The sequence below is a fragment of the Oncorhynchus masou genome, chromosome 19, assembly GCF_036934945.1.
Source record: "Oncorhynchus masou masou isolate Uvic2021 chromosome 19, UVic_Omas_1.1, whole genome shotgun sequence".
Classification (NCBI taxonomy): Eukaryota; Metazoa; Chordata; class Actinopteri; order Salmoniformes; family Salmonidae; genus Oncorhynchus; species Oncorhynchus masou.
Genome location: NC_088230.1, coordinates 751,489 through 778,431, shown reverse-complemented (window position 1 = coordinate 778,431; position 26,943 = coordinate 751,489). Strand labels below are relative to the sequence as shown.

The following is a 26,943-nucleotide window of genomic DNA, read 5'->3' as shown; positions in this document are numbered from 1 at the left end:
GGAACTGGTTGTTCTTACTGATGGAGAAACACAAGGTCTGTCTGAGTAAAGGTATTACTCAGGGAACTGGTTGTTCTTACTGATGGAGAAACACAAGGTCTGTCTGAGTAAAGGTATTACTCAGGGAACTGGTTGTTCTTACTGATGGAGAAACACAAGGTCTGTCTGAGTAAAGGTATTACTCAGGGAACTGAGGGAACTGGTTGTTATTACTGATGGAGAAACACAAGGTCTGTCTGAGTAAAGGTATTACTCAGGGAACTGGTTGTTCTTACTGATGGAGAAACACAAGGTCTGTCTGAGTAAAGGTATTACTCAGGGAACTGGTTGTTCTTACTGATGGAGAAACACAGGTCTGTCTGAGTAAAGGTATTACTCAGGGAACTGGTTGTTCTTACTGATGGAGAAAGGTATAAAGGTATTACTCAGGGAACTGGTTGTTCTTACTGATGGAGAAACACAAGGTCTGTCTGAGTAAAGGTATTACTCAGGAACTGGTTGTTCTTACTGATGGAGAAACACAAGGTCTGTCTGAGTAAAGGTATTACTCAGGGAACTGGTTGTTCTTACTGATGGAGAAACACAAGGTCTGTCTGAGTAAAGGTATTACTCAGGGAACTGGTTGTTCTTACTGATGGAGAAACACAAGGTCTGTCTGAGTAAAGGTATTACTCAGGGAACTGGTTGTTCTTACTGATGGAGAAACACAAGGTCTGTCTGAGTAAAGGTATTACTCAGGAGAACTGTCTGGGAACTGGTTGTTCTTACTGATGGAGAAACACAAGGTCTGTCTGAGTAAAGGTATTACTCAGGGAACTGGTTGTTCTTACTGATGGAGAAACACAAGGTCTGTCTGAGTAAAGGTATTACTCAGGGAACTGGTTGTTCTTACTGATGGAGAAACACAAGGTCTGTCTGAGTAAAGGTATTACTCAGGGAACTGGTTGTTCTTACTGATGGAGAAACACAAGGTCTGTCTGAGTAAAGGTATTACTCAGGGAACTGGTTGTTATTACTGATGGAGAAACACAAGGTCTGTCTGAGTAAAGGTATTAAGGGAGGTATTACTGATGGAGAAACACAAGGTCTGTCTGAGTAAAGGTATTACTCAGGGAACTGGTTGTTCTTACTGATGGAGAAACACAAGGTCTGTCTGAGTAAAGGTATTACTCAGGGAACTGGTTGTTCTTACTGATGGAGAAACACAGGTCTGTCTGAGTAAAGGTATTACTCAGGAACTGGTTGTTCTTACTGATGGAGAAACACAAGGTCTGTCTGAGTAAAGGTATTACTCAGGGAACTGGTTGTTCTTACTGATGGAGAAACACAAGGTCTGTCTGAGTAAAGGTATTACTCAGGGAACTGGTTGTTCTTACTGATGGAGAAACACAAGGTCTGTCTGAGTAAAGGTATTACTCAGGGAACTGGTTGTTCTTACTGATGGAGAAACACAAGGTCTGTCTGAGTAAAGGTATTACTCAGGGAACTGGTTGTTCTTACTGATGGAGAAACACAAGGTCTGTCTGAGTAAAGGTATTACTCAGGGAACTGGTTGTTCTTACTGATGGAGAAACACAAAGGTCTGTCTGAGTAAAGGTATTACTCAGGGAACTGGTTGTTCTTACTGATGGAGAAACACAAGGTCTGTCTGAGTAAAGGTATTACTCAGGGAACTGGTTGTTCTTACTGATGGAGAAACACAAGGTCTGTCTGAGTAAAGGTATTACTCAGGGAACTGGTTGTTCTTACTGATGGAGAAACACACTCAGAAGGTCTGTCTGAGTAAAGGTATTACTCAGGGAACTGGTTGTTCTTACTGATGGAGAAACACAAGGTCTGTCTGAGTAAAGGTATTACTCAGGGAACTGGTTGTTCTCACTGATGGAGAAACACAAGGTCTGTCTGAGTAAAGGTATTACTCAGGGAACTGGTTGTTCTCACTGATGGAGAAACACAAGGTCTGTCTGAGTAAAGGTATTACTCAGGGAACTGGTTGTTCTTACTGATGGAGAAACACACTGATGGAGAAACACAAGGTCTGTCTGAGTAAAGGTATTACTCAGGGAACTGGTTGTTCTTACTGATGGAGAAACACAAGGTCTGTCTGAGTAAAGGTATTACTCAGGGAACTGGTTGTTCTTACTGATGGAGAAACACAAGGTCTGTCTGAGTAAAGGTATTACTCAGGGAACTGGTTGTTATTACTGATGGAGAAACACAAGGTCTGTCTGAGTAAAGGTATTACTCAGGGAACTGGTTGTTCTTACTGATGGAGAAACACAAGGTCTGTCTGAGTAAAGGTATTACTCAGGGAACTGGTTGTTATTACTGATGGAGAAACACAAGGTCTGTCTGAGTAAAGGTATTACTCAGGGAACTGGTTGTTCTTACTGATGGAGAAACACAAAGGTCTGTCTGAGTAAAGGTATTACTCAGGGAACTGGTTGTTCTTACTGATGGAGAAACACAAGGTCTGTCTGAGTAAAGGTATTACTCAGGGAACTGGTTGTTCTTACTGATGGAGAAACACAAGGTCTGTCTGAGTAAAGGTATTACTCAGGGAACTGGTTGTTCTTACTGATGGAGAAACACAAGGTCTGTCTGAGTAAAGGTATTACTCAGGGAACTGGTTGTTCTTACTGATGGAGAAACACAAGGTCTGTCTGAGTAAAGGTATTACTCAGGGAACTGGTTGTTCTTACTGATGGAGAAACACAAGGTCTGTCTGAGTAAAGGTATTACTCAGGGAACTGGTTGTTCTTACTGATGGAGAAACACAAGGTCTGTCTGAGTAAAGGTATTACTCAGGGAACTGGTTGTTCTTACTGATGGAGAAACACAAGGTCTGTCTGAGTAAAGGTATTACTCAGGGAACTGGTTGTTCTTACTGATGGAGAAACACAAGGTCTGTCTGAGTAAAGGTAAAGGTGGTTGTTCTTACTCTGAGTAAAGGTATTACTCAGGGAACTGGTTGTTCTTACTGATGGAGAAACACAAGGTGGAGAAACACAAGGTCTGTCTGAGTAAAGGTATTACTCAGGGAACTGGTTGTTCTTACTGATGGAGAAACACAAGGTCTGTCTGAGTAAAGGTATTACTCAGGGAACTGGTTGTTCTTACTGATGGAGAAACACAAGGTCTGTCTGAGTAAAGGTATTACTCAGGGAACTGGTTGTTCTTACTGATGGAGAAACACAAGGTCTGTCTGAGTAAAGGTATTACTCAGGAACTGGTTGTTCTTACTGATGGAGAAACACAAGGTCTGTCTGAGTAAAGGTATTACTCAGGGAACTGGTTGTTCTTACTGATGGAGAAACACAAGGTCTGTCTGAGTAAAGGTATTACTCAGGGAACTGGTTGTTCTTACTGATGGAGAAACACAAGGTCTGTCTGAGTAAAGGTATTACTCAGGGAACTGGTTGTTCTTACTGATGGAGAAACACAAGGTCTGTCTGAGTAAAGGTATTACTCAGGGAACTGGTTGTTCTTACTGATGGAGAAACACAAGGTCTGTCTGAGTAAAGGTATTACTCAGGGAACTGGTTGTTCTTACTGATGGAGAAACACAAGGTCTGTCTGAGTAAAGGTATTACTCAGGGAACTGGTTGTTCTTACTGATGGAGAAACACAAGGTCTGTCTGAGTAAAGGTATTACTCAGGGAACTGGTTGTTCTTACTGATGGAGAAACACAAGGTCTGTCTGAGTAAAGGTATTACTCAGGGAACTGGTTGTTCTTACTGATGGAGAAACACAAGGTCTGTCTGAGTAAAGGTATTACTCAGGGAACTGGTTGTTCTTACTGATGGAGAAACACAAGGTCTGTCTGAGTAAAGGTATTACTCAGGGAACTGGTTGTTCTTACTGATGGAGAAACACAAGGTCTGTCTGAGTAAAGGTATTACTCAGGGAACTGGTTGTTCTTACTGATGGAGAAACACAAGGTCTGTCTGAGTAAAGGTATTACTCAGGAACTGGTTGTTCTTACTGATGGAGAAACACAAGGTCTGTCTGAGTAAAGGTATTACTCAGGGAACTGGTTGTTATTACTGATGGAGAAACACAAGGTCTGTCTGAGTAAAGGTATTACTCAGGGAACTGGTTGTTCTTACTGATGGAGAAACACAAGGTCTGTCTGAGTAAAGGTATTACTCAGGGAACTGGTTGTTCTTACTGATGGAGAAACACAAGGTCTGTCTGAGTAAAGGTATTACTCAGGGAACTGGTTGTTCTTACTGATGGAGAAACACAAGGTCTGTCTGAGTAAAGGTATTACTCAGGGAACTGGTTGTTCTTACTGATGGAGAAACACAAGGTCTGTCTGAGTAAAGGTATTACTCAGGAACTGGTTGTTCTTACTGATGGAGAAACACAAGGTCTGTCTGAGTAAAGGTATTACTCAGGGAACTGGTTGTTCTTACTGATGGAGAAACACAAGGTCTGTCTGAGTAAAGGTATTACTCAGGGAACTGGTTGTTCTTACTGATGGAGAAACACAAGGTCTGTCTGAGTAAAGGTATTACTCAGGGAACTGGTTGTTCTTACTGATGGAGAAACACAAGGTCTGTCTGAGTAAAGGTATTACTCAGGGAACTGGTTGTTCTTACTGATGGAGAAACACAAGGTCTGTCTGAGTAAAGGTATTACTCAGGGAACTGGTTGTTCTTACTGATGGAGAAACACAAGGTCTGTCTGAGTAAAGGTATTACTCAGGGAACTGGTTGTTCTTACTGATGGAGAAACACAAGGTCTGTCTGAGTAAAGGTATTACTCAGGGAACTGGTTGTTCTTACTGATGGAGAAACACAAGGTCTGTCTGAGTAAAGGTATTACTCAGGGAACTGGTTGTTCTTACTGATGGAGAAACACAAGGTCTGTCTGAGTAAAGGTATTACTCAGGGAACTGGTTGTTCTTACTGATGGAGAAACACAAGGTCTGTCTGAGTAAAGGTATTACTCAGGGAACTGGTTGTTCTTACTGATGGAGAAACACAAGGTCTGTCTGAGTAAAGGTATTACTCAGGGAACTGGTTGTTCTTACTGATGGAGAAACACAAGGTCTGTCTGAGTAAAGGTATTACTCAGGGAACTGGTTGTTCTTACTGATGGAGAAACACAAGGTCTGTCTGAGTAAAGGTATTACTCAGGGAACTGGTTGTTCTTACTGATGGAGAAACACAAGGTCTGTCTGAGTAAAGGTATTACTCAGGGAACTGGTTGTTCTTACTGATGGAGAAACACAAGGTCTGTCTGAGTAAAGGTATTACTCAGGGAACTGGTTGTTCTTACTGATGGAGAAACACAAGGTCTGTCTGAGTAAAGGTATTACTCAGGGAACTGGTTGTTCTTACTGATGGAGAAACACAAGGTCTGTCTGAGTAAAGGTATTACTCAGGAACTGGTTGTTCTTACTGATGGAGAAACACAAGGTCTGTCTGAGTAAAGGTATTACTCAGGGAACTGGTTGTTCTTACTGATGGAGAAACACAAGGTCTGTCTGAGTAAAGGTATTACTCAGGGAACTGGTTGTTCTTACTGATGGAGAAACACAAGGTCTGTCTGAGTAAAGGTATTACTCAGGGAACTGGTTGTTCTTACTGATGGAGAAACACAAGGTCTGTCTGAGTAAAGGTATTACTTACTGATGGAGAAACAGGTCTGTCTGAACTGGTTTGTTCTTACTGATGGAGAAACACAAGGTCTGTCTGAGTAAAGGTATTACTCAGGGAACTGGTTGTTCTTACTGATGGAGAAACACAAGGTCTGTCTGAGTAAAGGTATTACTCAGGGAACTGGTTGTTCTTACTGATGGAGAAACACAAGGTCTGTCTGAGTAAAGGTATTACTCAGGGAACTGGTTGTTCTTACTGATGGAGAAACACAAGGTCTGTCTGAGTAAAGGTATTACTCAGGGAACTGGTTGTTCTTACTGATGGAGAAACACAAGGTCTGTCTGAGTAAAGGTATTACTCAGGGAACTGGTTGTTCTTACTGATGGAGAAACACAAGGTCTGTCTGAGTAAAGGTATTACTCAGGGAACTGGTTGTTCTTACTGATGGAGAAACACAAGGTCTGTCTGAGTAAAGGTATTACTCAGGGAACTGGTTGTTCTTACTGATGGAGAAACACAAGGTCTGTCTGAGTAAAGGTATTACTCAGGTGGTTGTTCTTACTGACTGTCTGTCTGAGTAAAGGTATTACTCAGGGAACTTCTTACTGATGGAGAAACACAAGGTCTGTCTGAGTAAAGGTATTACTCAGGGAACTGGTTGTTCTTACTGATGGAGAAACACAAGGTCTGTCTGAGTAAAGGTATTACTCAGGGAACTGGTTGTTATTACTGATGGAGAAACACAAGGTCTGTCTGAGTAAAGGTATTACTCAGGGAACTGGTTGTTCTTACTGATGGAGAAACACAAGGTCTGTCTGAGTAAAGGTATTACTCAGGGAACTGGTTGTTCTTACTGATGGAGAAACACAAGGTCTGTCTGAGTAAAGGTATTACTCAGGAACTGGTTGTTCTTACTGATGGAGAAACACAAGGTCTGTCTGAGTAAAGGTATTACTCAGGGAACTGGTTGTTCTTACTGATGGAGAAACACAAGGTCTGTCTGAGTAAAGGTATTACTCAGGGAACTGGTTGTTATTACTGATGGAGAAACACAAGGTCTGTCTGAGTAAAGGTATTACTCAGGGAACTGGTTGTTCTTACTGATGGAGAAACACAAGGTCTGTCTGAGTAAAGGTATTACTCAGGGAACTGGTTGTTCTTACTGATGGAGAAACACAAGGTCTGTCTGAGTAAAGGTATTACTCAGGGAACTGGTTGTTCTTACTGATGGAGAAACACAAGGTCTGTCTGAGTAAAGGTATTACTCAGGGAACTGGTTGTTCTTACTGATGGAGAAACACAAGGTCTGTCTGAGTAAAGGTATTACTCAGGGAACTGGTTGTTCTTACTGATGGAGAAACACAAGGTCTGTCTGAGTAAAGGTATTACTCAGGAACTGGTTGTTCTTACTGATGGAGAAACACAAGGTCTGTCTGAGTAAAGGTATTACTCAGGGAACTGGTTGTTCTTACTGATGGAGAAACACAAGGTCTGTCTGAGTAAAGGTATTACTCAGGGAACTGGTTGTTCTTACTGATGGAGAAACACAAGGTCTGTCTGAGTAAAGGTATTACTCAGGGAACTGGTTGTTCTTACTGATGGAGAAACACAAGGTCTGTCTGAGTAAAGGTATTACTCAGGAACTGGTTGTTCTTACTGATGGAGAAACACAAGGTCTGTCTGAGTAAAGGTATTACTCAGGGAACTGGTTGTTCTTACTGATGGAGAAACACAAGGTCTGTCTGAGTAAAGGTATTACTCAGGGAACTGGTTGTTCTTACTGATGGAGAAACACAAGGTCTGTCTGAGTAAAGGTATTACTCAGGGAACTGGTTGTTCTTACTGATGGAGAAACACAAGGTCTGTCTGAGTAAAGGTATTACTCAGGGAACTGGTTGTTCTTACTGATGGAGAAACACAAGGTCTGTCTGAGTAAAGGTATTACTCAGGGAACTGGTTGTTCTTACTGATGGAGAAACACAAGGTCTGTCTGAGTAAAGGTATTACTCAGGAACTGGTTGTTATTACTGATGGAGAAACACAAGGTCTGTCTGAGTAAAGGTATTACTCAGGGAACTGGTTGTTCTTACTGATGGAGAAACACAAGGTCTGTCTGAGTAAAGGTATTACTCAGGGAACTGGTTGTTCTTACTGATGGAGAAACACAAGGTCTGTCTGAGTAAAGGTATTACTCAGGGAACTGGTTGTTCTTACTGATGGAGAAACACAAGGTCTGTCTGAGTAAAGGTATTACTCAGGGAACTGGTTGTTCTTACTGATGGAGAAACACAAGGTCTGTCTGAGTAAAGGTATTACTCAGGGAACTGGTTGTTCTTACTGATGGAGAAACACAAGGTCTGTCTGAGTAAAGGTATTACTCAGGGAACTGGTTGTTCTTACTGATGGAGAAACACAAGGTCTGTCTGAGTAAAGGTATTACTCAGGGAACTGGTTGTTCTTACTGATGGAGAAACACAAGGTCTGTCTGAGTAAAGGTATTACTCAGGGAACTGGTTGTTCTTACTGATGGAGAAACACAAGGTCTGTCTGAGTAAAGGTATTACTCAGGGAACTGGTTGTTCTTACTGATGGAGAAACACAAGGTCTGTCTGAGTAAAGGTATTACTCAGGGAACTGGTTGTTCTTACTGATGGAGAAACACAAGGTCTGTCTGAGTAAAGGTATTACTCAGGGAACTGGTTGTTCTTACTGATGGAGAAACACAAGGTCTGTCTGAGTAAAGGTATTACTCAGGGAACTGGTTGTTCTTACTGATGGAGAAACACAAGGTCTGTCTGAGTAAAGGTATTACTCAGGGAACTGGTTGTTCTTACTGATGGAGAAACACAAGGTCTGTCTGAGTAAAGGTATTACTCAGGGAACTGGTTGTTCTTACTGATGGAGAAACACAAGGTCTGTCTGAGTAAAGGTATTACTCAGGGAACTGGTTGTTCTTACTGATGGAGAAACACAAGGTCTGTCTGAGTAAAGGTATTACTCAGGGAACTGGTTGTTCTTACTGATGGAGAAACACAAGGTCTGTCTGAGTAAAGGTATTACTCAGGGAACTGGTTGTTCTTACTGATGGAGAAACACAAGGTCTGTCTGAGTAAAGGTATTACTCAGGGAACTGGTTGTTCTTACTGATGGAGAAACACAAGGTCTGTCTGAGTAAAGGTATTACTCAGGGAACTGGTTGTTCTTACTGATGGAGAAACACAAGGTCTGTCTGAGTAAAGGTATGATGGAGAAACACAAGGTCTGTCTGAGGGAACTGGTTGTTCTTACTGATGGAGAAACACAAGGTCTGTCTGAGTAAAGGTATTACTCAGGGAACTGGTTGTTCTTACTGATGGAGAAACACAAGGTCTGTCTGAGTAAAGGTATTACTCAGGGAACTGGTTGTTCTTACTGATGGAGAAACACAAGGTCTGTCTGAGTAAAGGTATTACTCAGGGAACTGGTTGTTCTTACTGATGGAGAAACACAAGGTCTGTCTGAGTAAAGGTATTACTCAGGGAACTGGTTGTTCTTACTGATGGAGAAACACAAGGTCTGTCTGAGTAAAGGTATTACTCAGGGAACTGGTTGTTCTTACTGATGGAGAAACACAAGGTCTGTCTGAGTAAAGGTATTACTCAGGGAACTGGTTGTTCTTACTGATGGAGAAACACAAGGTCTGTCTGAGTAAAGGTATTACTCAGGGAACTGGTTGTTATTACTGATGGAGAAACACAAGGTCTGTCTGAGTAAAGGTATTACTCAGGGAACTGGTTGTTCTTACTGATGGAGAAACACAAGGTCTGTCTGAGTAAAGGTATTACTCAGGGAACTGGTTGTTATTACTGATGGAGAAACACAAGGTCTGTCTGAGTAAAGGTATTACTCAGGGAACTGGTTGTTCTTACTGATGGAGAAACACAAGGTCTGTCTGAGTAAAGGTATTACTCAGGGAACTGGTTGTTCTTACTGATGGAGAAACACAAGGTCTGTCTGAGTAAAGGTATTACTCAGGGAACTGGTTGTTCTTACTGATGGAGAAACACAAGGTCTGTCTGAGTAAAGGTATTACTCAGGGAACTGGTTGTTCTTACTGATGGAGAAACACAAGGTCTGTCTGAGTAAAGGTATTACTCAGGGAACTGGTTGTTCTTACTGATGGAGAAACACAAGGTCTGTCTGAGTAAAGGTATTACTCAGGGAACTGGTTGTTCTTACTGATGGAGAAACACAAGGTCTGTCTGAGTAAAGGTATTACTCAGGGAACTGGTTGTTCTTACTGATGGAGAAACACAAGGTCTGTCTGAGTAAAGGTATTACTCAGGGAACTGGTTGTTCTTACTGATGGAGAAACACAAGGTCTGTCTGAGTAAAGGTATTACTCAGGGAACTGGTTGTTCTTACTGATGGAGAAACACAAGGTCTGTCTGAGTAAAGGTATTACTCAGGGAACTGGTTGTTCTTACTGATGGAGAAACACAAGGTCTGTCTGAGTAAAGGTATTACTCAGGGAACTGGTTGTTCTTACTGATGGAGAAACACAAGGTCTGTCTGAGTAAAGGTATTACTCAGGGAACTGGTTGTTCTTACTGATGGAGAAACACTGTCTGTCTGTTATTACTGATGGAGAAAAACACAAGGTCTGTCTGAGTAAAGGTATTACTGGGAACTGGTTGTTCTTACTGATGGAGAAACACAAGGTCTGTCTGAAAAGGTATTACTCAGGGAACTGGTTGTTCTTACTGATGGAGAAACACAAGGTCTGTCTGAGTAAAGGTATTACTCAGGGAACTGGTTGTTCTTACTGATGGAGAAACACAAGGTCTGTCTGAGTAAAGGTATTACTCAGGGAACTGGTTGTTCTTACTGATGGAGAAACACAAGGTCTGTCTGAGTAAAGGTATTACTCAGGGAACTGGTTGTTCTTACTGATGGAGAAACACAAGGTCTGTCTGAGTAAAGGTATTACTCAGGGAACTGGTTGTTCTTACTGATGGAGAAACACAAGGTCTGTCTGAGTAAAGGTATTACTCAGGGAACTGGTTGTTCTTACTGATGGAGAAACACAAGGTCTGTCTGAGTAAAGGTATTACTCAGGGAACTGGTTGTTCTTACTGATGGAGAAACACAAGGTCTGTCTGAGTAAAGGTATTACTCAGGGAACTGGTTGTTCTTACTGATGGAGAAACACAAGGTCTGTCTGAGTAAAGGTATTACTCAGGGAACTGGTTGTTCTTACTGATGGAGAAACACAAGGTCTGTCTGAGTAAAGGTATTACTCAGGGAACTGGTTGTTATTACTGATGGAGAAACACAAGGTCTGTCTGAGTAAAGGTATTACTCAGGGAACTGGTTGTTCTTACTGATGGAGAAACACAAGGTCTGTCTGAGTAAAGGTATTACTCAGGGAACTGGTTGTTCTTACTGATGGAGAAACACAAGGTCTGTCTGAGTAAAGGTATTACTCAGGGAACTGGTTGTTCTTACTGATGGAGAAACACAAGGTCTGTCTGAGTAAAGGTATTACTCAGGGAACTGGTTGTTCTTACTGATGGAGAAACACAAGGTCTGTCTGAGTAAAGGTATTACTCAGGGAACTGGTTGTTCTTACTGATGGAGAAACACAAGGTCTGTCTAAGTAAAGGTATTACTCAGGGAACTGGTTGTTCTTACTGATGGAGAAACACAAGGTCTGTCTGAGTAAAGGTATTACTCAGGGAACTGGTTGTTCTTACTGATGGAGAAACACAAGGTCTGTCTGAGTAAAGGTATTACTCAGGGAACTGGTTGTTCTTACTGATGGAGAAACACAAGGTCTGTCTGAGTAAAGGTATTACTCAGGGAACTGGTTGTTCTTACTGATGGAGAAACACAAGGTCTGTCTGAGTAAAGGTATTACTCAGGGAACTGGTTGTTCTTACTGATGGAGAAACACAAGGTCTGTCTGGTAATGAGGACACGTCATCTTTGCAGGTATGCTTATAATAAAGTAGTGCAGGAATTGTGACATGACTTTATAGAGATGACCTTCAATTGCACAATGTCGCAACGACGATTAGACTTCAATGTCAAGTAAGGTCCATAGGGATCAGTGGCTTGGTGGATAGTGGTAGTTGTGGGTTCAATTCCACATAGACTTTTATTTGGTAACACTTTATTTGACACCTAGCATCATAACATGTTATGACACGGTGTGTACCCGTGTCATAACATGTCATAACAGCTGACATAACTTGTCATAACCTGTAATAATATAGTCATAACACTATCTTGACCCATATATTTACACCTGTTGTGACATACAATGCACTATAAGTTGTGTGTTACCTTATAGGGAGGATGTGAGTTAACTATAAGTTGTGTGTTACCTTATAGGGAGGATGTGAGTTAACTATAAGTTGTGTGTTACCTTATAGGGAGGATGTGAGTTAACTATAAGTTGTGTGTTACCTTATAGGGAGGATGTGAGTTAACTATAAGTTGTGTGTTACCTTATAGGGAGGATGTGAGTTAACTATAAGTTGTGTGTTACCTTATAGGGAGGATGTGAGTTAACTATAAGTTGTGTGTTACCTTATAGGGGATGTGATTAACTATAAGTTGAGTTAAACTATAAGTTGTGTGTTACCTTATAGGGAGGATGTGAGTTAACTATAAGTTGTGTGTTACCTTATAGGGAGGATGTGAGTTAACTATAAATTGCTTTTCATAACACTGCTAACTTCAGTAAGATTAGAAGAACACTTTATTGTCCACTTTCCTTTCAGATTTGCTTTCAACCCAACTGTCACACCCTGAACTTAGAGATCCCTTTTCTCTTTTTGGTTTGGTCAGGGTGTGATTTGGGGTGGGGATTCTATGTTTTGTTTTCCTATGATTTTCTATCTCTATGTTTTGGCCGGGTATGGTTCTCAATCCGGGACAGTTGTCTATCGTTGTCTCTGATTGGGAACCATACTTAGGTAGCCCTTTTTCCCACCTGGTTTTGTGGGAAGTTGACTTTGTTTAGGGCACTTTGCCTTTGAGCTTCACGGTTTGCTTAGTTGCTTTTATTGTTTTGTTTGGCGTCATTTTTATTCAATAAAAGGAAAATGTAACGCTCACCACGCTGCACCTTGGTCCTCTCCTTACGACAGCCGTGACACCAACCCAAGCAATTAAAAATTACAGGAGGAAGGTTCCTCCTAATCAAAACTGTATCTTTCTTTTCTTTTCTTGTCTAAAAACGACATATAACCTTAGGTTAGAATAGTGGTGTACTCAGGGCTACGGGTCTGCTCCTCTCTTGGAGGAGGAACAAGTTAAGCCAAATTAGCATGCAGAAGAAGAAATGACAGAACTTTAAGGAGGAGGAGAAGAAGAAGGAGGGAAAACAAAGCCACCCCGGGGCTAAGATTATGAACACGCTCAGAAGATACATTTTTCATTCTAATGGAAAGATGAATTGTTATTATTCACTTACAATTATCCTTGATGAGGACTGACATCCCTTATGTTTTACCAACAGCCTCGGGACTCGTACACTAGTACAGACTACCCCCAAATAACCCCCTATTCTTCCCATCTACTTTGTAGCATGAGTCCCGACAACCCCCTTCACTCACACCAGAAACACCAGAGACCCAGGCTGCTCCATCCCTAAGCCCAGAACGACAGCCCTGTTCCTCCCATGCCATGGGATCTGACTGGGGCTCATAATGACTCACTTTCAAAGGAAATCCTGCCTCTCCCGCTACTGCCATGTAGCCCTTTGATCTCTCTCTCTCTCTCTCTTTATCTCTCCTCTGTTGTAATCTCTCTCTCCCTTTCTGAATTACGAGTCTGGAAGTCAAGACGGTGGAAAGAACAAGTTGTCGCCACGGTTGAGAGCAGAAGATGAATCGCCTGTCGAGTGTCTCACTAATGTAAGTGTCCTTCACCTTTTCAAAGGGAATATAAAAATCCATAACTTCTCTGCATCAACAGGACGTGTACAAAAGCATCGTAAATATATCGATCAAAAGGGAACTAAATATGAATGAATGTAAATGGCAGTCAATCCCATCCCCAGATACACATTGAATTTGTCTAAGCAAATTAACACAGTGCTGGACACGAAGTACTTCTTAATTGATGGACATGTAGTATTTATTTATTTGTTTGTGTCTGAATTGATCACTTCATCATTGCAGAGCTGGCATGATTCATGTTTTACATGGCAGAGAATCGTGTCTGTTCTACATACTTCTATCTTACTATCTGAACGCTCTGTAACATGGCCCTTGGTGTCTCGTCACAGGTGAGAATAAGCATGTGATTGAAGATGTCAAGAGCTCAACACTTTAATTGTTTGGAATCACAGAGAGCTAAGAGATGCTGAGGACCCATTCTGCTCAACCCTCTTTACTCTGCATCCATATCACACAGCAGTGTTGTTTCCTGTTTTTAGTTATTTATTCACTTACTTGCGTTGCAATGTTGAGTTGGCAGACGCGGCGGCTGTTTTGTCTTCACACTTCTCATTAGATCTGCCAGCTTTTAATTAGGAATTTGCAGGTGCACAGTACATTACGGAGCAACAATAATTGACGGATTAATTTTATAAGCCGGTTTAGTGGGGAGACATGTGGAGTGAGAGCTCTGTGGTGCTGATACCAGTGGAGGCTATTTAGAGGAGGAAGGGGAGGACCATTCCAAAAATTGCTATTATGAAAAAGTTATCCTTTTTAAATCAAACTCATGGTTCTCACCCCCTTCTATAGACTTACAGAGTAATCATGAGGACTTCTGGAGGACGTCCTCCAACCTATCAGAGCTCTTGTTGTATGAACTGATATGTGGTCCATCCAATCAAAGGGTCCGAGAATGAATCTTAATACTGAAAGCGTAAGCTACAGCTAACTAGCACTGCTGTGCATAAAGTGTGGTGAGTAGTTGACTCAAAGAGAGAGAAAGACAATAGTTGAACAGTTTTGAACAAATTAATTTCTTCAAAAAGTAGGAAGAAGCAGCAGAGAGAGGAGAGAAAGAGAGAGAGAAAGAGAGAGAAAGAGAAGTAGCTTTTTCTTCTTCTTAGTTTTACCTTTCGTTTACTTAGCTAATGTGGCTAATTTAGCCTACTCAACAACTTGACTCAAATAGAGAGGAATACTATTTATGTTAGCTAGCTGGCTAAGGCCAAGTCAAGGTAAGCTTTTGGTTTAATTCATATATTGCCACCAGGGCCCGCCGGTGTAACTGATAAACTGTTTGCATTGTACACTGCATGATTGTACACATTCATTGAATTGTGGGTTCACTACCGCGTTAGTTCTAGTTTGTTTTCTATAATGTTAATATGGTGACAATGATGTAGACTGTTTAATGTTAGCGGTTATGGTATGAAGGTTTGGCTTGAAGAGGTTTTTGCACCTTGTCACAGACAGCTGTTGTGTTGTTCACTGAAGTCCACAAGTGAAGGGACAAGGTGAGAAGAAGAGAGAGCATAGATGCAAGAAGGCGTCATACAACGAGCAAAGTGATGATGTTGTGTGTGGCTGCTATGAAAGTGCACTGTGTGTGCGGGTGATCAGGGGTATATTCATTCTGCCGATTCTGTTGCAAAACACTTCTATTGGACCTACCTCAATTTGTCCAATAGAAACTCTTGTTTTAGAGAGTGGTGGGTGTTTTGACTAATGATTACACTTCAGATCAGCTAGATGCAGGCAAGAGTGTGCAAGGCGGTATTGAATGTGACATTTTCTGTCACCTTGATTACTATAACCTCATGATGCGTATAAGGCAAATTTGTGTCACACCCTGACCATGGAGAGCCCTTGGTTCTCTATGGTGTAGTAGGTCAGAGCGTGACTAGGGGGTGATCTAATATATCTATTTCTATGTTGGTGCTAATGTGGTTCCCAATTAGAGGCAGCTGTTTATCGTTGCTTCTGATTGGGGATCATCAGCTATTTCCCCACCTGTGTTTGGTGGGATATTGATTGTGTTTTGTGTTTGTGCACCACGTGCACCACGTAGTCACGCTTCATTGTTAGTTTATTGATTTGTTGTTTTTGCTTTAAGTTTCACATTTTAAATAAATATGTGGAACTCAATATCCTCTGCGCCTTGGTCCCGTTCTTACGACAACCGTGACAGAATATCCCACCAACCAAGGACCAAGCAGCGTGCAACGATGGGAAAAATAAGTTGGACCTGGGAAGAAATCATGGAAGGACATGAGACCCTTCCTTGGCAGGAGTCGCAGAGGATGCAAGAAGGACGGTGACGACGCCGGGGACCACGGCCACAGAAACCCAAAGATTTTTGGGGGGTAGGCACATGGAGCTGGCAGCTGAGCAGAGGGAAGAGCCAGAGAACATCTGGGAGGAGATAGAGAGGTGGTAGGTCGACCCAAGGAGAGTACCAGAGCCCGCCTGGGAGTCGATGGAACAGTGTGAGGAGGGATACCGGAGAATGGAGTTGGCTAGGAGTATGCGGCAACACAGGCGTTTGGAGGAGCGTGTCATCAGTCCGGTGAAACCTGGGCCAGCTCCATGCATCTGGCCTCCAGTGCGCCTCCCCAGTCCGGTACGTCCTATATCTCCTCCTCGCACTCTCCCTGAAGTGCGTGTCCCCAGCCCGGGACGTCCTGTGCCTGCTTTCTGTACTCGCCCTGAAGTGCGTGTCACCAGTCCAGTGCCACCTGTACTGGCCCCATGCATCAGGCCTCCAGGGCGCCTCCCCAGTCCGGTACCACCTGTACTGGCCCCATGCATCAGGCCTCCAGGGCGCCTCCCCAGTCCGGTACCACCTGTACTGGCCCCATGCATCAGGCCTCCAGGGCGCCTCCCCAGTCCGGTACATCCTATGCCTGCTCCTCTCACTCTCCTTGAAGTGCGTGTCACCAGTCCAGTGCCACCTGTGCTGGCTCCATGCATCAGGCCTCCAGGGCGCCTCCCCAGTCCAGTACATCCTATGCCTGCTCCTCTCACTCTCCTTGAAGTGCGTGTCACCAGTCCAGTGCCACCTGTGCTGGCTCCATGCATCAGGCCTCCAGGGCGCCTCCCCAGTCCAGTACATCCTATGCCTGCTCCTCTCACTCTCCTTGAAGTGCGTGTCACCAGTCCAGTGCCACCTGTGCTGGCTCCATGCATCAGGCCTCCAGGGCGCCTCCCCAGTCCAGTACATCCTATGCCTGCTCCTCTCACTCTCCTTGAAGTGCGTGTCACCAGTCCAGTGCCACCTGTGCTGGCTCCATGCATCAGGCCTCCAGGGCGCCTCCCCAGTCCGGTGCGTCCTGTGCCTCCTGCGACGGTCAACGGACCAGAGAGTCCAGGCACGGCGTCCAGTCCAGCTCCATGGCCAGAGCTTTCTACTGTGCCGGTGCTCAGTCCAGGCACGGCGACCAACCCAGCTCCATGGCCAGAGATTTCTACTGTGCTGGTGCTCAGTCCAGGCACGGCGGCCAACCCAGCTCCATGGCCAGAGCTTTCTACTGTGCCGGTGCTCAGTCCAGGCACGGCGGCCAACCCAGCTCCATGGCCAGAGCTTTCTACTGTGCCGGTGCTCAGTCCAGGCACGGCATCCAGTCCAGCTCCATGGCCAGAGCTTTCTACCGGTGTGCCGGTGCTCCAGTCCAGGCACGGCGGCCAACCCAGCTCCATGGCCAGAGCTTTCTACTGTGCCGGTGCTCAGTCCAGGCACGGCATCCAGTCCAGCTCCATGGCCAGAGCTTTCTACTGTGCCGGTGCTCAGTCCAGGCACGGCATCCAGTCCAGCTCCATGGCCAGAGCTTTCTACTGTGCCGGTGCTCAGTCCAGGCACGGCATCCAGTCCAGCTCCATGGCCAGAGCTTTCTACTGTGCCGGTGCTCAGTCCAGGCACGGCATCCAGTCCAGCTCCATGGCCAGAGCTTTCTACTGTGCCGGTGCTCAGTCCGGGCACGGCATCCAGTCCAGCTCCATGGCCAGAGCTTTCTACTGTGCCGGTGCTCAGTCCAGGCACGGCATCCAGTCCAGCTCCATGGCCAGAGCTTTCTACTGTGCCGGTGCTCAGTCCGGGCACGGCATCCAGTCCAGCTCCATGGCCAGAGCTTTCTACTGTGCCGGTGCTCAGTCCAGGCACGGCGGCCAACCCAGCTCCATTGCCAGAGCTTTCTACTGTGCCGGTGCTCAGTCCAGGCACGGCATCCAGTCCAGCTCCATGGCCAGAGCTTTCTACTGTGCCGGTGCTCAGTCCAGGCACGGCATCCAGTCCAGCTCCATAGCCAGAGCTTTCTACTGTGCCGGTGCTCAGTCCGGGCACGGCGACCAGTCCAGCTCCATGGCCAGAGCTCCAGTCTGGGCACGGCATCCAGTCCAGCTCCATGGCCAGAGCTCCATGGCTCCATGGCCAGAGCTTTCTACTGTGCCGGTGCTCAGTCCAGGCACGGCGGCCAACCCAGCTCCATTGCCAGAGCTTTCAGTGCCGGTGCTCAGTCCAGGCACGGCATCCAGTCCAGCTCCATGGCCAGAGCTTTCTATTGTGCCGGTGCTCAGTCCAGGCACGGCGGCCAACCCAGCTCCATGGCCAGAGCTTTCTACTGTGCCGGTGCTCAGTCCAGGCACGGCGGCCAACCCAGCTCCATGGCAGGAGCCTTCCTTTGTGCCGATGCCCAGTCCAGGTGGTCTGGCCGGGGGCTACGACCTGCACCGGAGCCGCCACCAACACTAATTACCCCCCTACCCTCCCCATTTGGTTTCAGGTTTTGCGGCCGATGTCCGCACCTTTGGGATGGGGGGGGTGGGTGGTACTGTCACGCCCTGACAATAGAGAGCACTTGGTTCTCTATGGTGTAGTGGGTCAGGGTATATCTAGTATATCTATTTCTATGTTGATGCTAATGTGGTTCCCAATTAGAGGCAGCTGTTTATCGTTGCACCACATAGTCACGTTTCGTTGTTCGTTTACTGATTTATTGTTTTTGCTTTAAGTTTCACTTTTGAAATAAATAAGTGGAGCTCAACATCTGCTGGGAATCGGTCCCGTTCTCACGACAACTGTGACAATTTGAGTATCATGTAGTAGCCTAAACCTATCAATGTTACATTGAGCTGGGTGAATGGAATATGAATGACAGTCATCCAATATGCTGTAATAGAAATAATGATATGCTCATATAAATAAAACAAATGATCCTCCATAATCTTAAATGGCACCGACTGAGTCTAAGAGCATCCAAACTGGACTGGATATCTTCTGAAATGTTCATAGTTCAGAAAGAGAGTGGTGGGTGCAGTGATAAGTTAGTGTCCTGATTGGCTGTACAGAGTGATTGGCCGGTGGACTGACCTGTGGTCGTGGGTGTCCTGTGACCAGACAGGTGAGTTCCAGGGTCTCTCCCTCCCGGATGGTGTACACCCTCTCTGTGTGACGTTCTTCTTCCACGTTACACGCGTGGCCCGAGTGCACGATGCGGACCGTAGGGGGTGCTGTAGAGGACAAAAAGAACATTTAGTGCATCCTAATAATTACAAGCACAAAGTCAGAAAGAAGAAATGAACTCAAACAATTTGCATTGGAGATGGAAAAGAAACTGTGTGAAGAAATTAGTGAAGAAACAACATTTTTTATTTTTTTTTCAATTCATTTTCATGCACTTTCCCTTTTATGTTGGTGTATATGTTTCCCATGGTCCTTCTCTCTCTTCGACTTTCCAAACGTGGAGAAATGTGAATCGATCTAGATGCTATCTGGATGGACTCCGAGGGACAGGTTATCAGTTTTAACAGAGTCAAGGAAGTGGCGCAGAGGAGGCAAACACACACACTTCCCCCATTGATTTCTGTCTGTTTGATAAAATGATCACCCAGCTTGGCCCCGTGATGACCTTGTTATGATACATACAATCCAATATCTGGGGCCTGATTTTCCACAGTCACGGGTTTTGCTTCTTTTTTTTAGGATTAAGGTTCAATTGAACTGCAGGTATCATGCATCCCGTCAACACTCAACATGCCCTATTCATCTTTATTTATTCATCTTTATTTGATAGCAGTGCAGGTAGTCTGTCCCCTCATTAAACATCAAAACATCTACAAACAAACCTCTAAACCCAACAAGCTGCACAGCAATGACAAAAAAAAAAAAATGGGAAAAGAAAGTTTTGGGATCAATCCTCTATGCGTAAAATAACCGTATTTCCCAAACTGTTCTAGTGAGTTGTCCAGATAAATAACATAGATCATTTGTAACAATGCTTTTGGGAGAAATAACCTGTGCAATCCCTCTCTCTCCAATAGGTCCTGCACACCCAGTTGTAACTCCACTACTCTACAGCGCGTCCATCCCCATGTAATTACAACACAGGTGTGTGATGTTTTTCTCTCTATTCCTTACGCTCCGCCGACCGGCTGATATTTATGAGGACTGATGCTGCCTGCAGTTCACCCCTGTGTAAAGAGAGAGAGGGAGAGAGAGAGAGAGAAGAGAGGCCCAGTGGGATCATGGGCAGAGAGGCAGGGGTGGGGGCCAGATCAGGTCAATAGGCCATGTCTCCTCTACCTCAGCAAAGGAGAGACGGTAGGTGAGCCCGGGGATGCACGCTAGGCCGAATGGGCCGTGAATCATGGGGTCGGATTCATTTGACCCCTAGAGGCTGATCATAGGTCTGCACATTAGTTTCTCCCTCATATGGTTTAGGTTAGACCGCGGAAGGTAAACTGAACTGAAATCTATGCAGTTTGGGTTAAAGGAGTCTCGTCATTAGTCACTGAGCATTAGTCATGAGCAGTGAACAAGAGGGTAAAAGGAAAAATCAAGCAAAATCAGATGGGAACATACAGTCCCTTTCACCGTATCAGTGTGGTGTCCTTTTCCAAAACACTCAGTGGACTCACACCCCGAAGCAGAGATCCACAAATCGTCCCCAGATCTTTCTGTTCTCACAACACGCTAATAAGCCTAGCGATTATGTTTGTGTGTGTGCGCATGTGTGAGTCGCAACAATCCTCCTATAGGCTGCACTTGGACTCCCAGACACAGTGCATCTGCACGCGCTAACCCAAGACACTAATCACACGCCCACCTCTTACTGCACCACTGTGACTGTTCACTGTTTGTCCTTTACTCAGCTTGTTAGCGTAACGCCCTTAAATAGCATTTAGCACACAAACTGCTACGTAGACTGATTAACACTGAGACTGATGCCAACAACAATTGCTAACTAGTCATGCACATGGACAGAGCCTGCAGTGGGTCTTGCCATTTGGGGATAAATCCGCCAGCAGTACATTCCAGAGGGGGGAAAGAGGATTGGAAGCCTTGGCTGGGGAGAGAAAAGCTTCACACACGGCTGCCACTTAAAACAAAGGAGGCTTAGGATAAGACCCTAGGGCGCAAGGCAACACGGTGCTAATGCAATTTACTCCAATAAGCCAGTATCTCTACAACATGCTATCAGTCCTGAGACCAGCGCAGAGCAGCGGAGGAGGAAACTGGAGAAACAACCGTAATGAATGATCCTCAGAGATGCTGTGAAAGCAGCCATACGCCCGTTCGTGCACACAGCCGCACACGCAAAAAATATGAAGCGCATGAACAAATAAAAAGCTTACGCACACACACAAGTGCACAGACGCAAGCGCAGATGCAAGCACATATGCACCAATCAATTGCTCACTGCTCCCATGTGCACACACAGCACACTTGACACTTATGTAGTGCACTACATTGAGTGCCTCTCTCTCTCTCTCTCTCCAATGCTGTGATGTCAGAACCTGACCTAACCCATCTTCTGGGCTCTGCGATATGTAGGGTAGACTAACTATACATGTACAGTGACCTATGCAGTGTACCAGTGAAATTTAGGCTAGCTGTTGTAGTATTTAGAGTATGATGTGTGTTAGAGAGCTGCATTCCCTCCTGCGGGCCCCGGCAGAGAGCACTGTGGCTTGGTCAGCATTTTTCATGATGCGGGCTGGAGCAGGATGAACTTTGGGATGAAAATATATATTTGTTGTTATTTCGAACGGCTGTCTTTCTGTTTTGTATGTGTTAAATATGGTATTAAAAGCTCCTCTTTGTCGCACTCTTCACAAACTTTCATAGGACAAGTAGTAGCCTGCCTCTACTCAGTAGCCAACCTCTACTCTTGTGTTGGGCTTGCAAGATCAAATGTGCTTACATCTTGTCTCAATTAAATAGCATGTAGGTTAAGCACCCGCAGTTGTCTTTCCATGGGAATTAACTTCCTAAATATGACAGGGTATTAGTTTAGGCGCCGACATGGAAATAAATAGTGATGACACACTTATTTGGGTCTGCCTGCAAATTGTCTGGCTCCTAAGTTATACGAGATCATTTCGAAACGGTTGTCTTTCTATTTTGAAGAATCATTATATATTTTATTAATAGCCTAATTCCTGCTGATTTACATTCAGTAGCCTACCTTCATCCTCTTTTGTTGTGCCTGCAAAATCAAGTGCATCTATGTGTGGTCTCAATCAAATAGCCTGTAGACTAGGCTATATGGGGCGGAGAAACACGATGCAGTTACCTTGAACCTCCTAAACATGATTTTCAATAGCTTAGACCTGACATTGACTGGAAATATTTATGTTCAGACTCCGACATTGACTGAAAATATGAACAACACATGTAGGCCTATCATCCCGCTCCTAAAAGTTATGCAAAATGTAGCTCAAGTCAAGTAAGTGTCCACTCTGGTGTATTTCGCCCCAATTCCACTCTCTTTCAAACTACGTCTACCCTATTGGCTGATACCGATAGCATATTGGGCCATATGAGAATCTGTTGTGTTGTTTTGCACATTTTGATCTTGACTAGGTTGACAATATCGCTGGGACCGGGGCTGCAAAGCGAGCTACGTTACATACAACTACAATAACATTTCAGGACTGCGGTTGGGTTCGGGGCCAGTTGTCGTGGTGGCAGGTGGGAGACAGCAAGAGAAGCCAGGGGGTGCAGTATGAAAAGCAGCGGGAGAGAGATGAAAAAACAAGTCCCGCGTGCAGACCTATACTGTGTGTCTCAGGTTGGCTGTAGTGTCAGAATTCCCATGCACACACACACACACACACACACACACACACACACACACACACACACACACACACACACACACACACACACACACACACACACACACACACACACACACACACACACACACACACACACACACACACACACACACAATCCCGGGGGAGTGTGTGTGTGTGTGCTATAAACTAAATAACTTCCCCTGCAGTGAGGGAGTAGGGGGAATGTTTGTGTGTATGTGTGTGCATCCATGCTAGCTTGTGTGTTTATTGGAGGATGCAAAATAGGGTCCCACTGGACAGACAGCCCGGCCCTCCATGTCCCCAGCCGACAGAGGGGAGACGGAACAGCTTTATCCACAGACAGCCAATGGAGAGATTAAATGTGATTTGGCTAAAGCATGCCTGTCACCATGGCCCTGGACTGGCAGAGACAGAGAGGCACAGAGAGAGGCAGAGGGGGTTCTTGGCAGGGACAGAGACTCTACATTTGACAAACAAATGCATGTGAAAAAAGCCCAAACAGCTGGGTCTCGTTGACGCTAGGCTTAATGTCTTCAGAACAACCCCTTAAGACCATTAAACATGTTCTGCTAGTTTCATGGCCCTGTTGGACTTCTCAGCGTGTGTGCATGAATGCTTGCTTGTGGAAGTGCGCTTCTGTGTGTGTGCGTGCGTGTTTGTTGAGCGAGTGAGCAAGAGAGAGAGAGACAGAGAAAGAGAGTGCGATTGGTGAGTGTGTGAGTGAGATAAATAGAGAGAGAGAATAGTGCACAAGGGAACAATAACAGTATACAATGCTTCTCTTTGTGTCTGTTATCCCACCCAGAGTCATTATCAGGAGGCCGCAGGACCCATGACCACCACTGTAGAAGCTAAGCTGGTTGGTAAATCAGGAGAAAGATTACATCATAAAAGAGTACTCCTGTACGGGCTCGGGAGAGACGAAGGCCGAAAGCCGTGCGTCCTCCGAAACACAACCCAGCCGCACTGCTTCTTAACACAGCGCGCATCCAACCCGGAAGCCAGCCGCAACAATGTGTCAGAGGAAACACCGTGCACCTGGCCCGCCACAGGAGTCGCTGGTGTGCGATGAGACAAGGATATCCCTCGAACCCAGCGTCTCAGTGCCCTCGACCACTGCGCCACCAGGAGGCCCTTTTGATGTATTCTAAAACAAAACCTTACGTCACAACGCGAATGGATAACAGGGGGAAAAACCCAGATGATCCACCGATGGTTGAAACACTGTTACATTAAAACTCTGGGATCATCTAACAGGTAATCCCATTTTGTATCCGCCATTTTGTACACCCGGCACTATTGAAATCTGCTTAAATGTGTGCAAACACTACCAGTAACTGTAACGGCATTCCTCCTCCTCCTCTGAGGAAGAGAAGCGAGAAGGATCGGAGGACCAATGCGCAGCGTGGTAAGTGTCCATAGCGTTTATTTAAAGACATAAACTGAACACTACAAAACAATAAACGTGAAACGAAGAAAACCGAAACCGTACCGTGTGGCAACAAACACTCACACAGAAAACAAACACCCACAACTCAAAAGTGAAACCCAGGATACCTAAGTATGATTCTCAATCAGACAACTAACGACACCTGCCTCTGATTGAGAACCATACTAGGCTGAACTCAAAACCCCAACATAGAAAAACACACATAGACTGCCCACCCCAACTCACGCCCTGACCATACTAAATAAAGACAAAACAAAGGAAATAAAGGTCAGAACGTGACAGTAACAGCAGAAAGGCACTGATTCATATGGATGACACAACACTGGGTTGACTGTTCAGCACATGCATACACTATTACATCACTGTCATCAAGTAAACCTGACCAGACTTGAGTTGATCACTGTCCCTCAGCATGAGTAGCCAGCAGCCATTGATTACACCCGTTAATGCACTCACATGCGCTCCTGTCCCTAAACTGTTGTTGTAAATGACACTTACAACAGCATTACATCAGCCTTACATCAACATTTCATCAGCATTCCATCAGCATAGATCATCTAGAAAGACGGACTGTGAGAGACCAGCTGATGTACACTTGATTTATCTTGTCTGTATGGAGCCAATGGAATACTCCCCAAAGTGCAAGCTCTGCCCGTCCTGCACAGGAATGAAGTGAACTCAAGCCCTGCTCAAAGTCTTTCAAAGTATAAAACAAGCAGCCACAGTAGTTCCACATAAGCACTGAGAAGCTGTGCCCTGTCAGTGCTGCTGTCCATGGTGCTGGACCAGAAGTGCTGAAACTGCTACATATTGCTATAAAGAATGTGATGATATTCTCATGTGGACTGCCAGCCTTGCTACAACAGCACTACTGACAGGATGACTCCTGTGAGTTGCTGAAACTCCTAGCTCCACAGAGAAGCCTAATGTCACTGTATTGACAAGTCTAACAGCCATACCTATCCAAAAATCATTCCACATTCATCTACTGTTTCTTTCTAACCGATAGCAGCTGAATTTGGGGGAATTCTTTGTGCTATTGGCATGCTGCTGAATGCTCTAGTGGATACATATTGATTGGCTGAAGTAGTCGTGTAGAGGGGACCCCTGCAGTGTTGTTTGATGGCGATGCTACATACGTGTGCACAGACACACAAATATACACAATCATGCCACACAATCATTCCACATGTATGTGAATATCACGATTTACAGATGGGTTATTGTGCATAACCAAAATGCCAAATTGTATGACATGATGACAGTCACTATCACCTAACAATCACAAAACAAAGGTCTATTTTATGTGTTATGAGGCCATGCAATGGTATACTATAAAGACATTGTAAATATTGTATACTTGTATCTTTATAACCAGATTACACACACTTCCTTACATCAATACATGTTTACATCCCCGTGATAAGATGAATAAACGTGAAGGGTCCAGGGTGGTACATATATATTGCTGTTAAGGCCTTACGACTTAACAGTGTCTAGCATCTCATGGTAGTGATTGTTAAGAATACTTGTTTTACTGAGGTATATGGCTGTACAGAGCCTACTGACACATCTATAAACTAGAAATGACACACAAAGGGACACAAGCACACAAACACACACACAAACAATATCGCATTGTTCCGGTTGACTAAGCCTCAGTGGGTTTTTCCCCTCTATCCTGTTCTCCAGTCTCTATGTATGTGGTGCCACATTGGCATGACAGCCCTGTTGAACCCACTTGATTTCCCTAAACAACCCTAATCGGGCATCTGTAGGGGAGGATAAAGCCCAGATTGTCTGGAACCAGGCAGCAGCTCTCTTACGATAGGCTAGTTCCAACCAGCCCTGCAGAGAGATCACTCCAGATTCAAGTTGAAATGTGATGTTTTTGCAGGTCCCCAGGACGTCGGGAGACGCAGTCATAACCGTCCACTGAAAAAAAAAAACTCAAAACAAGTGCCTGGAGCAGGGATTGAACCTGCCGTCACTGATTAGACCACCGTGCCATCCTTCCACAAAGCGGTAGCAAGACCAGTGGAATTGTTTTTTTCTTTTAGCCCTTTCCCAAAACATATCCTTAATTTAACCATTCGGAATTAATGCATGAATTGTTAACCAATTGGAATTAATGCCTGAACTTCACCTTAGAGTTGTTTTTGTGAGCCTAAATTGTCTGGAGCTCATGCTGGGACTGTGTACCTAAATACAGGACGTCTGGAGATTAAGTCAGTTTATTAGTCAAAAATAGATGTGTTGTTCCAAGGACGTCAAGAAATTACGTGAGACTGTGATATCTTGTTAAGCCCTTGGATGATTGAATATAGCAAGCCAGAAGCTTCCTTTATGGTTGGCAACCGCCAGTCAGAAGCCAGGAAGGCTGAGAATGGAGTTGCTATTTGGCAACCGTTGGAGGATTGGGAGTCGCCAGCCAACAAACTCTTGGGTGATTGGCTGCTGTGACCATGGAGCTAACTGATCGTCCTATCAATGGACACGGTGTAGGCTGGCTGCTGGGGTTGCCTGCTGGCAGGCTTATTTAGGGCTATCCATAACCCTGCCGTCCAGTGGGGAGCTGTTTGTGCCATCCATAACTCTCGCATTTGGGGAGCTGTGCTGCTAAGCCCAGCCAGAAAGCCCGAACACTTCATTATTCTTGCCCAGGAAGCGATGGGTTTACAGGGCTGTCTCACCATGCTAGGCCCCTAGATATGCTTGGTATTGGAAGACTAGCACTACTATCATGTACTGGGAAAAGGTCATGCTGTGCTGTGTTCACTAAGCCTATAGAAATGAAACAGGAGTAGGGTATCCTCGAGAAAGACTGGTATTCTCTCTGATGTTTACATTGTGCTG

The 26,943-nt window shown here is 44.7% G+C and overlaps 1 protein-coding gene across 1 annotated transcript in view; it reads right to left on the bottom strand.

The window, feature by feature from the left end:
- Positions 1 to 26,943, bottom strand: part of LOC135505691 (MAM domain-containing glycosylphosphatidylinositol anchor protein 2-like) — a 452,039-nt gene that overhangs the window by 312,718 nt on the left and 112,378 nt on the right. Inside the window, exon 2 of the mRNA XM_064924737.1 lies at positions 18,904 to 19,043. Coding sequence (XP_064780809.1) covers positions 18,904 to 19,043 — 140 coding nt within the window. The remainder of the gene's footprint in view (positions 1 to 18,903; positions 19,044 to 26,943) is intronic.